This window comes from Miniopterus schreibersii, assembly GCF_964146895.1.
Source record: "Miniopterus schreibersii genome assembly, chromosome: 16".
NCBI lineage: Eukaryota > Metazoa > Chordata > Mammalia > Chiroptera > Miniopteridae > Miniopterus > Miniopterus schreibersii.
In genome coordinates, this window is record NC_138116.1 from 20,228,826 (window position 1) to 20,242,702 (window position 13,877).

Genomic DNA, 13,877 nt, shown 5'->3' on the forward strand with positions numbered 1-13,877 from the left:
TTGATACTGTCATTAAGAGGTGTGATAGTTGGCCTATAAGACAACTAAGACCATTTTCAGCAGAGTAACTCCTTCAGAAAGGCCTGGCTGAAAACCTTTCATTTCTGTTCTCACCTCTATGCCTTTCAGGGTTCTTAAAAGTCATCTTAAAAGAGAAAGAAAAAATAACATATATCAGTTTCTCTTATTTAATGTGGCTATAAAAGATGTTCCTTATTATTTCTTTATTTCTAAGAAGGACACCGGGGGGTGGGTGCTGGGGAGGAACTAAGGGGAGGAAGAAACCCAGACCAGGATAGGTTGTTTTTGTTTTTTTAACCTTTTTTTTTTCTTTTTTCTTTTGCCAAGGGGTCACACAGAAGGGAAGGCAAGGAGGAAAACTACAATCCTTGCTGTGGATTGAGTTATGCAGGAAAATATGTCTTCCTGATCAGTCCCCATGCCAAAAAACAAAAACAAAACCCAAAAAACCCACTTGGAATTATGCACAGACTATGTTATACCAGCTATCAGTCTTTCATGTTTAACCATTCCCCGCAATGGACACTACCCTTGGCTTGTAGGCTGCTTGCAGAACCCAGAACCCACTTCACAAAAATCCTCTTCACCCAGAAGCCTCGAGTTTCCTTTTGGTAGGTTATAAAAACAGAACATCTGTCATTAACAGAAGAGTGTTAAATACTTTTAACCACTGACAAGGCTTCAGGAAGTTTCACAGTTTCATTATGCTCTATTTTATTACTATCATATTTACAGTTTTATTTTTTATCCTTTTTTTTTTTTTTGCTGAATTGCTGATTTTCCTTTTTCAATAGAATTTAATTCTGGAGTGTGAGCAGGAACCAGTTAACTACATTCATTGTCCAACCCCCACTGGTTTGAAAGAAGACTCCAAATTCTTGGTATATGAATCAGCTGTTCGGTAGCTCCACCTTGTCCCTGCAGCGAAGCAGCAGAACCGCAGTGGCAGCGTGCTCAGGGTTCACACTGTGGGCGGTGAGGCCTTTCGCTGAAGGAGGTACTGGTGGATGCTCTCAGCATCTCGCTTGAGCCAAGCAGCATTCAGCAGGATATTTTCGCAACACTGCTGGACGGTACGCTCAGCTGAAGGAGCTGGGTGACTCTCGAAGAAAGCCTGGTATAAAACAACCCAGAACGTAGGATCATTACTAGCAGTAGTAAGAAGTTTGTACCACAGGTCATGAAAAAAAACACCTGCTGGTCTGTGAAGGATTCACAAGCTTCACTCATGACACTGCCACACCCAGGCTAAAAGAAAACAAACAGCTTCTTGGACCCACCTATAGGAATTCTCCCCTGAGTATAATATGCTTAAAACCTAATCAAAAGTTAATTGTAAAGAGACAGAACCTACCACCTTTCTTTAGATTCACTAGGCTTTGGAATCAGGCTTGACACTTGAATCTAGGCTTGATTATGTACTAATTTATGACCTTGAGTAAATTAACTGCTCTAAGTCTGTCTTCTCATCTATAAGAAAATATTTACTCCAGAAGATTAAAGAGACAACCCATATAAACAGCATAATACTTGGCAGAGTGCTTAAGGACTCAACACATTTTGGCTGCTTCAAATAAAGATTTGTAAGGGATGATAAAACCAAGCAGTTTAAATTGCTGCTATACCCTAATAACTTAATACTCCATTGACTCACGGTTTTCATGTAATAAACCTATTTTTGATTTTATTATAATTTATTATAATGCTTAATGATTCAAGATTGAATTAATTTTCTAAGGAAGTCTACCTGGTTTCACAGGTAGACTTTTAAATACCAACCTGCAAAAGGTAGGGTCTTTCCTTTGAACTAGTGATCACTAAAAAAGAGAATGACTAATTCATCAGATTAAATCTAGACCTTTTAGAAGTCAATAACCTTATTTACATAGATGACGGGATCCTGCGCCAAGGCTCCACATCAAGGTTGGATTCTTAGGGCCTGAGTAAGATGAAAGACTTCCTCCTGTTACAGCACCACCATTTGCACAAGAGAAACCTGGGAATTATCCTTGACTTTTTCTCCCGGTCCCCAGATATGCTCACAATACAGAGAAGCTACTCAGTAAATATTTGCTGAATTAAAGATGAACAAAATCAGGCCCTCGACTCTCTTTCATCACTTCACCTCCTCCAAGCTACTATATCATTCTTGCTTGGAGGGTTAGCTTCCTAACAGCTTCTCTTCCCCCACTCAAACTATTCTCTACACTGCAGCCAGGCCGAAATTTTTATAATACAAATCAGATCAAGTCACTCCTTTGTTTATAAGCCATTCAAGCACTTTCCGCTTTTAGGAAATTTTTAAAAAATATGTTTTTATTGATTTTAGAGAGAGAGGAAGGGAGAGGGAGAAACAGAAACATCTATGAGAGAACATCAACATCGATTGGCTGCCACCTGCATGCCCCCTACTGGGGACTGAGTCCGAAACCTGGGCCTGGGCCTCGAATGGGAACTGAACCAGCAACCCCTTGGTTGGTGCAAGGGTCAATGCTCAACCACTGAGTAACACCAGCTGGGCAATTCTTAGGAAAATTTTAACATGGCCTATAAGGTCCTCCACAGTCTAGCCTCTACCTACCTTAGCAGCCTTAAATTGGCCGCTGCCCTTCCCGGCCAAACCCGTTATATGTTATTTCTCCTTCAGAGTACTTATCTTTACAATAAATGGTTTACATAAAACAATGCACAATACTAAATGAATGCAGAGATCAAGTCTTGCACTGTTTTCTCAATATCTGAACTCTTAAAATCTTATTTCTAACAATGGCTCACAGAGTGAAACAAACATTAGAACTCTCAGAACTTCCAAATCCACACGTGATAACCCCCTTGCCTTCAAAATGATGAAGGTGAAAGTGACACTTTAAAAATACTTCACAATTAAAAGCAATGGAAGGATTAAAGGTAACATTTTCCTAATCAGTATAGATTTCTCCCCTAAATGCTGAACTTTACAACTATACTGATGATCAACCTTTTAAAGGTTAAGAGGGGAGTTCCTACATAGTCACCTACACAGTTGATCAGAAAGAGAAAAGAGCTACTAACATCAAGGACCTACTCTGTTCCAGCTCCACTATGTTCCTTAATCTAAATAACAACTTATCATTACCCCATTTCACAGATGAGACAGGCTCATAGGGGTTAAAAAACTTGCTTGAAGTCGAATAGCTAACACAGAGCTAAGTGGAGCTTTACACCCAGGTCAAGTGCTTCCAAGTTCCACATTTGTTTAACCATATTTCAACTCCCTCAAAGATGATTCCAACCCTAAATTCTTCAGGCATTAAGGAATCAACCTAAGCTGTCTTTTTCTAAGCAATAAAAGGAGACACTAACATACATCACCCCTACATGCTATGATTATAGTTTGGTTAGTGTTTTTATTTACTAGATAGAAAAGTGAAAAGTTAACAGTATTTTCCTTACCTTAACCTCTCCAGCCATTTTATCAACTGCAAATCCCTCAACTGATAGCTGCAAAAAAAACAACACCCAATGGTTTAAATAGTAAGTGCAACTAAAAGAGGCTTGGAACAAACTTCATTCACCCTAAAAGCAAACCATTCTATTCTCTCCCAACTTCAATTTATTTTAGAGGGTGCAGGATGGGTGACAGAGAAGCCCTTTAACAAGGCTAATAACTAGGAAAACTCTTAAAGAGCAAAGACCATAATCTACGGGTCTAGTGAATCATGGATGTCTCTCAATAACACCCATGATAAGCATGCTACACAAAATAAAAATCTTCACATACCTTTATTAGTCTGGATATTAAGAATCCTCCCTGGTATCGATTATAAAGTTCTTCCCAGTTGTCCTTTATAAATTTCCAAGCAGCCTTCCTTCCATGCTTGCTGCCTCCAGCCACTCCACCAATTACTGATACAGTGTCCTGTGGACGTACCTCTTCCTAAAAATAGAAAGAGAATTAAAAGTCTACTGTACCCAAAACATCTTCTGGTACCAGAAAGGGCAAATGTTGTTGAGGTACTCAAGTAATTGCTTGAAGATACTTTTCCCTGTTTTAGGAATTAATTGGCACCAGAAGCTTCCAACAAAGAGGATATTTAACCTAAAGATCAGCCAAACTGATAATAAGGCATTGAGACAAGTATAAACAGATTGCTCAACAGATACTTGCTTGGGCTTCTACAGAGTAAAAAAGGGAAGAGACAGAAAGTAGGCACAGGGATAAATCAACTTTCCAGTTTATTTCCTTTCCCAATTATTTTGATTCTCAGCACTAAAGGGAGATATAGAGGTCAGTAACAAAAGCTCATTCTAGTTTTCCTAGACTAAGAGGAAGCCTTACTCTATGGTTAAGGCCAATCAAGAAGACACTGAACCAGTCAAAGACACTTGCCACAGATCACTGGGTAACAATTCCCTCTAAAAGCAGTTTTCATTGCAACTTACTGAAAGTGCAAACGTGAGGACTTTTTGAATCAATTCAGGTGAAAGAGTAGCCCCAAGGACTCTTTCAATTCGGTTTTTCTCTTCCTGCATATCTGCTTGCTTGTGAAGCTATAGTGAAAAAATAAAGATAGAGATAGTTAACTCTCCCCTGGAAGTTATGCATTGCTTATATGAACTTCTTCCCCAATATGGTGAAACTTTTGCTCTACATTCTCATTGGCTAAGATTGCAGGGTATGAAATTAACAAAATAATACTTTTCAAGATGTTTGGTACTAAATTTCTCATATGCCATTTTTGTAAGTCACTATATATAAGCGTTCACTATATGAATGGCTTCTCCTCAGTTCTGAGCAGTTTACTTCAAGATCCAAGGGATAAACACTTCATGGCCAAATTCTTTACACCACTGATGTCTGACTAATGTTCTATGTTACATGAACAAACTAATCACTACTAATACCACTGATGATCATCAATTTAATTTAGAACAGTAAAAAATGTATAAGATGTATTATCGAATATAACGTTTTAAGAATGTTTGGTCACATAAACATGTTCTTGATATATTAAGTGAAAAAATGAGAGAGACAAAGCAAAATTATTTAAAAATTTTAAAGTTTAATGTGAAGGGGAAAAAACCCTGAAAACATATCAAAATGTTAACATTAATTAATAGTTTCTGTTTAGTGGGATTATGCATCATTACATTTTTAAACTGCAAGAAGCAGCACATGTTGAATACAGAACATTAGGAAAATAGAGAAGTATAAAAAAAAAATCAAAATACTACTATACGCACATTACCAAATCAGGAATAAGATCATATTATAAGTGCTATTTTTGTGACCTGATATTTTAAAATTACAGGTAGGTTTTATTTTTTTCTTTCTACCTTTATAGTGTTTAAATCTTTCACAGTTAATATACAAAATATTTTTTCATAATCAGAAACAAAATATGTATTTTTAAAAATTAGAACTACAAATGTATCTGAGATACCTCTCCCAGACAACTTAATTTATAGACTCTCTTGACCATTTTTCCCCCTAAAAATTTAACACTGACCAGTGTCTGGAGACCCCATCACAGCTCCCAGTTTCCTCTTCCTTTCCTTTGGACTCTTTTGAGCAGCAGTGTGGTAAAATAGATAGGAAGTCAGGAGACCTGGGTTCTAGTCCCAGTTTGCCTCTAACTAGCTGTGTGATCTTGACTAAGTCCTTAACCTCTCCGGGTCTCAGTTTCCCCATCTGTAAAATGAGCGGGGTGGACAGATGATTTCTAAGGTCCTTTTCAGCTCTAGTACTCAAGGTCTGAACTCAGGCTTTCAAGGAGAGACTGTTACATTAGTCCACTAGATGGCACCATAACACCCTATTTCAAATATACTTTGAATTAAAGTCATTTTTATCTTGCTTCATTATATTCTTAAATTACCAACAAAAACCAATCCTCCTCATCTCTCATCAACTGTTTTTTGTTTGTTTTTTAAAGAACTTTGACTCTGGGCCCTGGCTGGGTAGCTCAGTTGGTAAGAGCGTCCCAATAAGCCAAGGTTGAAGATTTGATTCCCAGTCAGGGCACTAAGAAGCAACCAATGAATGCATAAATAAGTGGAACAACAAATCAATGTGTGTGTTTCTCTCTCTCTCCCCCTTCCTCTCTGAAATCAATCAATAAATAAAAAACACACCCAATCCTGCCTTCATGAGAGCTGAATTACTGAGTTCTCGTGTGTTAAACAGATGCAAATTCTTATTAAATATATATACTAGTATATATTCTTAAAAGTATGCCATGACATGAAAATGTAAAGGAATCTGTCATGAAATCTTCAGAACCCCTATTTTGTCGCATACCTTTTATGGAATAGACAAAAACCACAAAACATTTCATTTTGTATGCAAAGAAATATATTGATTTATAGTGCACAGGTTCACAGATTATTAAGAATGTGAAGGGACCTTAATGTCATTTAGTTGAAAGGTAAACCCAAAGTATAATTATATATTATTAGGAAGGAAACCCTTGAACAAGATGGGTAAAGGAGTGTATTTTGAGATGCAGTTTCTTAAACAAGGTTTATATTTTTCAGAACATTCTACTCATTTAAATAGAATTTGCTTAAAACTAAAATACTGGAAATTAGTTTTGCAATTTAATCTACTTGGGATCAGGAAGTATTCTTAATATATTATAAATGGAAGTATTAAATCACATCCCACTCCTATCCTGTTCATTCCCCCAAGTGTGGATCTTACAATGAATGAGCTTTATAGGTCTGATAGATGATTTGAGCACATTTTATTTCATGGTAATAAGTAGACTCCCTCCACCTCTAATGCAACCAAAATAGTCAAGTTATTTCTTAGATTGACAACCGCATGGACAGGGACTAGAGGGTACCACTTGTTCCACAGTATTAGGACTTTCAAACAGGTCACTGCCATTATTAGGACATGGAAAGTTTTGCTTATATTTTTTCTAAGCCAGAGTTTAATTATATGCCAACCACCCTGGGGAAACCACAGAGGCTATGCAGTCAGGTGAATTAATTTCCTGTCCATTCATAAGAGGCACTGGCATAGTTCAAACCCTTGAAATACCTGATTATCTATTCCTTTTCTAGGCACAGAAACAAACCTTTTGTTTAAAATGGGCAGAACCCCAAATAAGTTTACATTGAAGGGGAAAATTTTAAGAGCCTAACTTGTTAATCAAAATAAATGAACATTTCAGTGTTAAGTTTCAAGATACATAAACTTGTGAGTAAAAAGAAGTAAAAAAATTAGATTACTTTTTCTATCATATTGGTAGTATACATAAACAGACAATATATTTCTCCCATAGTTTCTTAATATTTGGTGTCTGCAATTATGCATACCTGCTTATATTTCTTTTACCACGATGTTTTTTTTAAACCACATAGAGCCCTTTTCAAATTTACTCACCTTTATCATAACGTCTAAAGTAGTGCCATCACCATGCTTCAAAACAGTCAGATAGACCTATAAGAGAATATAGGAACAAGAAAGAAGGCATCTGGTGAAATGTACCTTGTTCTAAATATTCTAAAGTTAAGAAAAGACAGAAAGTAAAAAAAAAAAAATTGTAAATAGCCATGTGTGGATGCTATATACAAATTGTGGCAAGGAGCTAAGAGCCCACATAAACCAGAGAGATGGCATATAGTAAGAACAGAGCACAACAGCTTTCTCAGGGGAAGGTGTGCTGATAACCACCTTTTAGCACCACAGTGCATACCAAGAAACTAAACAAATGAGAAGCTGGCTACAAACCACCTAAATAGAACATATTTAAAATAGGGTCAGACACGATTTGTGGGTCAGTACTTAGGTAATTTTTAATTACTCTTAAATATGTTTCACACTACACAGAATGTTGCAGTCACCAAGAAATTAAGGTAATTCATTATAAAAACCTACAGGACTCCTCAGATCAGCGGAGAGAATCTGTTTCCCTTCCACATGGTCCTTAAACCGACGACGGGCTTCTTCTAACGTTGCCTTATGTCCTGCTTTTCCTAGTTTGCCCAGGACCAAGCCCCTTAGGAGTGCATCTAGATGACCTGATTGAGAAGTAAAAGAGACACAGAACTATTTAAAAGCCTATTTTTACAAATATGTCACCTAAATATCTTATAATTGTGTTATATCATGCCTACAATCTTGAACAAACAGAATCAATTACCTTAGTACTTGAAAGAACATTTGATTTAAACCTATCAAATCATGAGAGTGAAATGAAGTGCTAAACAGACAAGGTAAGCAAATAAATTGCTGATTTTGTCTAGTATATTCACAAATGCCAACTATCTAAATTTACTAAATGTTCACTCCATCTAAGTAATCACACAGCTAAGGATTATGTGTGAAAGAACAGGCTTAGATCATGCAATTTTAACCCAAGATTCAGGGAAAGGCCACATACAGAACAAGTATACTATATACAAGAAAATGAAAATTTAGATTTTTAAAATCAAAATTTGACAGATCTATTTCTCCAAAGATATGCAAATGGCCAATAAGCACATAAAAAATGCTCAGCATCATTGGTCATTAGGGAAATGCAAATCAAAACCACAATGAGGTACCACTTAACAACCAATAGGATGGCTAGAATAAAAAAGACAGATAATAACAAATGTTGACAAGGATATGGAGAAATTGGAACCCTCATACATTGCTGGTGGGAATGTAAAATGGTGTGGCCACTATGAAAAACAGTCTGGCATTCCTCAAAAGGTTAAACATAGAGTTACCATATGACCTAGCAATTCCACACTTAAGAATATACCCAAGAGAAATGAAAGCATATGTCCACCCAAAAACTTGTATACAAATGTTTATAGCAGCATTCGTAATAGTACAAAAGTGGAAACAAGCCAAACATCTATCAACTGATGAATAGACAGACAAAATGTGGTGCTGTATATCCATACAATGAAGTTATTATTTCAGCTATAAAAAGGAATGAAGTGATACATGAAGCATGGATGAACCTTGAAAGTAGCTAAGTGAAAGAAGCTAGACACAAAAGGCCACAAAGGTTATGATTCTATTTATGTGAAATGTCCTAAACAGGCAAATCCATGAGATAGCACATTAGTGGTTGCCTGAGACTGGGGTTACCAGAGAATGGGGAATGACTGCCAATGGGGATGGAGTTTCTTATGAGAGTAAAGAAATTGCTCTGGAATTAGATGGTGGTAATGGTTGTGCAATCTTGTGAACATACTAAAAACCACTGAATTGTATACTTTAAAGGGTGCATTTTATGGCATATTGGTTATGTCTCCAATAAAAAATTAACACTAACACACAAATCTGATGAATTTGCAACAGCACAGTGGCCAAATAAGTTGTGGTATATTCATACAATGAAATACTACTCAGCAATAAAAAGGAATGAACCTGGATCATACTGAGTGACAAGAATATCATACTGAGTGACAGAAGCCAGATATAAGAACAGTATATAATGATTCCATTTATATAAAGTTCTAGAAGAGAAAATATTAATCTAGAGTAAAAGAAGTCAGAATAGTGTTTGCCACCCAAAACAAGACTCGTCAGGAGGAAATACCGCCTTTAGTTATTAGCAGATGGTAGAAAATAGTTATATTTAAAGCCCTAAAGTCACCATTCTCAACGTTCTCTCACAGAGAACACACGTAGAAGGCTAAATAACTCCTAATTCAGAAAACTGGCACCTGCCTTTACAAGGTACCTGGTATTTATGGTAATAATAAAATAATCCAAAATTCCCTATAGCTTTTCTTGACTATACATGGGCCTTTGGAACTCGTAAAAGACACTTATTTCCACCATTTGCTTATGCACAAATCATATTTATCAATGAATACACATAATATAACTACCACTGTTTTTATGTTGGTGACCCATGTAACTTCACAAGAGACTTAAAAGACCTAAGTCTTAATTTCTGGCTAGCTGAATACATAGTAACATCTAGCAGATACCAAGATGATGTTACTGTCATTGTTAACCACAGATAAGTAAAAAAGGACCAATTTCTGATCAATTCTTTCCCCATTCGGTACATCCATTACCTTCTCCAGGTTTGGGGTCCCAGCCCAGTCTCTCCCCTATAGGTGAAAAGACATCTTTCACAAACTCCTGGATTTCCTCATAGAAGTCTGTGTGGGACAAGAGAGTTGAGAGAATCCCCAGGTTACAGCTCAGGTCGCTCCATACAGTATAATTGGGCTCATTCACAAAAGCCTCCATGACTTTTAGAACCTCTACAGTGCTAATGATTCCAGCTCGAGCCTGGGATAGGAAAAAACATAAATTAACCTAGTCTTCAAACAAAAACAAAACAAAAAACACAAGCATGCATTTTTGGCATTATCTGCTGCTAGTTAGTTATCTCTTCGGTTTAAAGAAAATGAGACTACATAAGTTCGGAACACTAGACTTTTATAAAATAAAAATCCTATATGACGACATTTCTTATTTACTTTTTTCCCTTCTATTTATAAAAGAACCATTTTAAAATATGCTAAAATTCCACCAATTTGGAAAGAATAAGAAAGAAAGAAAATAGTTAACTTCCTATTTCTATTCCATTTCAGGGGTCTTGGCTTTGTTTTTCTTTTGAAATTTTTCATACTTTTAGAAAACTTGCAAAAATAGTGGGGCTTTGGTTTTTGACAGAGGCTCTTTCAAAACTGAACCTGCAAACTGTGTCAACTTTAGCTTGTCCTTTACTCATTTCTAAAAGAACACATACTGGAAGGCACTACAAATTCAGAGTCCTTTCAGAATTAGCTAAGAGAGTTAGGAAAAAGAACTTCTGTTACAGCAGCCAACTGCACAAACACACCACTCTCCTGGGACAGGTCTCTCTCAGCAATGAGATCAGCAGATGTGAGGTTTTGTGCATCAATGCTAATCTGTGTTTATACAAAGGAGGAATCCAAAACCAGTTACTGCAGAGGGGAGGGAAAACTTCAAGTCCAATTTAAAGGAATACTAGGAGGAATCTGACAATTTTATCACAAAGACATCTAGAAATCATCTAACCTATGCTGGAGTCATAAACATAACACTACGAATTGCTGCTTTAAATCTTTTCTGGAACAAAGCCAGATATAAATATAACTCTAAAGCTAATGGGCTACTATATTGAGTAGTAACAAAATGTGAAAAAATTCTAGACTTTCCAGCAAAGTACAACCACTACTTTAGAAAAATATAAATCACTCTGAATCAATTAAATATTTTTAAAAAGTCACGTCACCAAGTAAATTTTTTCAAGGCTCTTATCTATTTCTATTGAAAATAATTTCTGCTTTACAAAGGATAGTTTAAGTACAGTTGTAAAAAGCTGGTTTAGGAGTAATGAAATGGGATTTGTTTCTGATAAATTACATAGGCTCAATTTTGTCATGTTAGTTAATAATTAGTCATTTGCTCTAATCCCAAAGACATTTGACCTTCAAGAACTATATTCTTCTAATTATGTGTCAGTTAAACACTCCAGGAAAAACAAAATCCTTTAATAACAAAATCCATCATACTACTTGAGAGAGGCTCACCAAGGAGAAGAGGTCATTCTGTAATCCAAGTCGATCCACAGGGGGCAGAGAAAGGTCACGAATGCCTGGTAATAAACTTTCCAGCATGGCTGAGCTGTACTGGGTCCGATAAAACCCAACTGTTCCCAGGTTTAACTGAAAAGATATCCAGTAGGTATTATTAAACAGCTGCATTTATTTTTTTAAGTCAGTTTTTTGTAGGTGTGAAAAAGCTCTGGTTTTAGTATATCTGGATGAAAAACAAGATCATATATGCCAACAGACAGGGATTAAAATAAACATCACATAAAGATAGAAATCAGTTTTCAAAGATGAACAGAGGCAAAAGAAAACAGACACTTGACATGGTAGGGGCCAAAGTGAGGGACAGCAGGAAGAACACGGAGGGAAGAAATGATATGGATAAGTTTCTATTCCTAAACTCAGTCGATAGTTTTAAGTTTACAGAAAATATTTACTATATGTAAAAACAGTCGGACAGTGGAATCTCTAAGGAAGACTAAGCCTTTACAAACATTGATCTATTGAGCCCAGAGTGCCAAGAGAATAATAACTGTCAGGTCCTAGATTTTAAAGAATTGCATGGACTTAAAAAACAGTTCACATGATTTTTGAAGTCAGGTTATCACTGACTGTCATTCTCTGCAGTCTATTTGCCAACAACCAAAAATACTATTTGGTAGTATTTACACACTATATATATATATATATATATATATATATATATATATTAATATATCTTTATTGATTTCAGAGAGAGGGAGAGAGTTGAAACATCAATGATGAGAGAGTCATTACTGATTGGCTGCCTCCTGCATGTCCCCTACTGGGGATCGAGCCCAGAACCTGGACATGTGCCCTGACAGGGAATTGAACTGAGATCTCCTGGATGCTAGGTCGACACTCAACCACTGACCCACGCCAGCCGGGCACAAAATATTTTAATGGTAAAATAAGAGTATAAGATACAAATATTTTGGTATTTACATATAAATAGTAAAAAATCACCTCACAATTTTAATACAACTATTATTTTGATTACCTTTACCTTTTATTGTAGAAATAACACTGTTATTTACCTAATTTCAATCATAGTGTATATAACATTTTTCTCACTTATAAGCAATGTTCATATTGCTATTTAATCTTCCAGATTATAATGTTGAATGGAATATAGTATTCCATGAGTATAAAAATTAAAACAGAGGGAGAAATGGCTCCTTTCAGAAAGCACAAAAGTCCAGTCAATGTGTAATTCCTATCAGGAAGCTACAATTGGGAGAAAAATTTATAGTACTTTCATTATGAAAAGTACAGAGTATAGAATAATGAAAAATAATATTTACCAACTGTTATTTTTGTGAAATGGTTTTAAAACACCAGCCAAAGGAATTTCACATTTCAGTGACACAAACTGATTATTATACATCTGATTTCACCTGATTATAGTTGTACCCATAGGATGACAACACATCATTGAGGTTAACATGTCATTACAATGACAGGACAGACTGAAGTTGCGAGACTACAAATGTTTTGGTTAATGTGACTTTATACACAGTCTACCTTTCCCCCCCCTCTTTAATGCTATCCTTTTGAATCTGCTTATCTACCACTCTCTTATCTGACATAAAGGCAAATATCTAGACAGTCTTATTTGAAAACTGGCCCTAAATTTCACACAGGAAAGTTTAGAAATATTTTTTTCTTTGCAAGTCTTAGTCTAAACTGAAGCAGTAGAATTTAGAACCAGCCATAAAATGCATAAAAGTAAGAGAAATCAATCAATTCAATTTAGATAAGATAAAAACGGCCATGCCACTTCTGGACTCACCTTTACCCATTGGTCTGGTTTGACATTCTTCAAAACCACATTCATCTCTGGCTTGTCCATTAGAATTTTCAGTTTGGCATGGTTGGGATCTTCACTAGTAGAGATTGTGATAGGAACCATCCACTGGGGACAGTCTTCTCCTTAAGCAAGAGAAAAACAAATAGAAAACTTGAAAAATAATTTCTCATTGTAAAAAATAGAAGGTAAAGTGGAAAGAGAACACTGATATCCTATGCACAGCCTTGAGTCTAACTACTAAGCCAATAGCTCATTTTTAATGTTACAAAAACTCTTTCAGGTGACCTGAATAATATCGGTGCGAAGGAAAAGAGAATTTATTAACAAAATCTCAACAGGCTAAAAAAAACCTTACTTTCAGGATCACAAATACAGTGATTTTAACTTAATTGTTGTTTCCCCTTTACAGAGCAATAAAGACAATCAATGAGTTTATTGTCTTAAAGAAATTTCAAGTGTGTAAAAGCCCTCACATAGCATTTAAAAACAAATACCAAGG

At 35.9% G+C, this 13,877-nt stretch overlaps 1 protein-coding gene across 3 annotated transcripts in view; it reads right to left on the bottom strand.

Moving 5' to 3' along the window:
* Nucleotides 1-756: 756 nt before the first annotated feature.
* Nucleotides 757-13,877, bottom strand: part of NPEPPS (aminopeptidase puromycin sensitive) — a 64,057-nt gene continuing 50,936 nt past the window's right edge. For 2 of the 3 annotated variants that reach the window (XM_081162161.1, XM_081162162.1), the window contains 9 exons: nt 13,361-13,500; nt 11,527-11,661; nt 10,036-10,255; nt 7,889-8,031; nt 7,394-7,450; nt 4,444-4,551; nt 3,782-3,937; nt 3,454-3,501; nt 757-1,135 (listed from right to left, as the gene is read on the bottom strand). In XM_081162161.1, the coding sequence (XP_081018287.1) occupies nt 983-1,135; nt 3,454-3,501; nt 3,782-3,937; nt 4,444-4,551; nt 7,394-7,450; nt 7,889-8,031; nt 10,036-10,255; nt 11,527-11,661; nt 13,361-13,500 (1,160 nt within the window). In that variant the 3' untranslated portion in view covers nt 757-982. Of the gene's footprint in view, nt 1,136-3,453; nt 3,502-3,781; nt 3,938-4,443; nt 4,552-5,510; nt 5,693-7,393; nt 7,451-7,888; nt 8,032-10,035; nt 10,256-11,526; nt 11,662-13,360; nt 13,501-13,877 lie in introns of all 3 variants that reach the window. The other variant, XR_014000531.1, reaches the window with a different exon arrangement.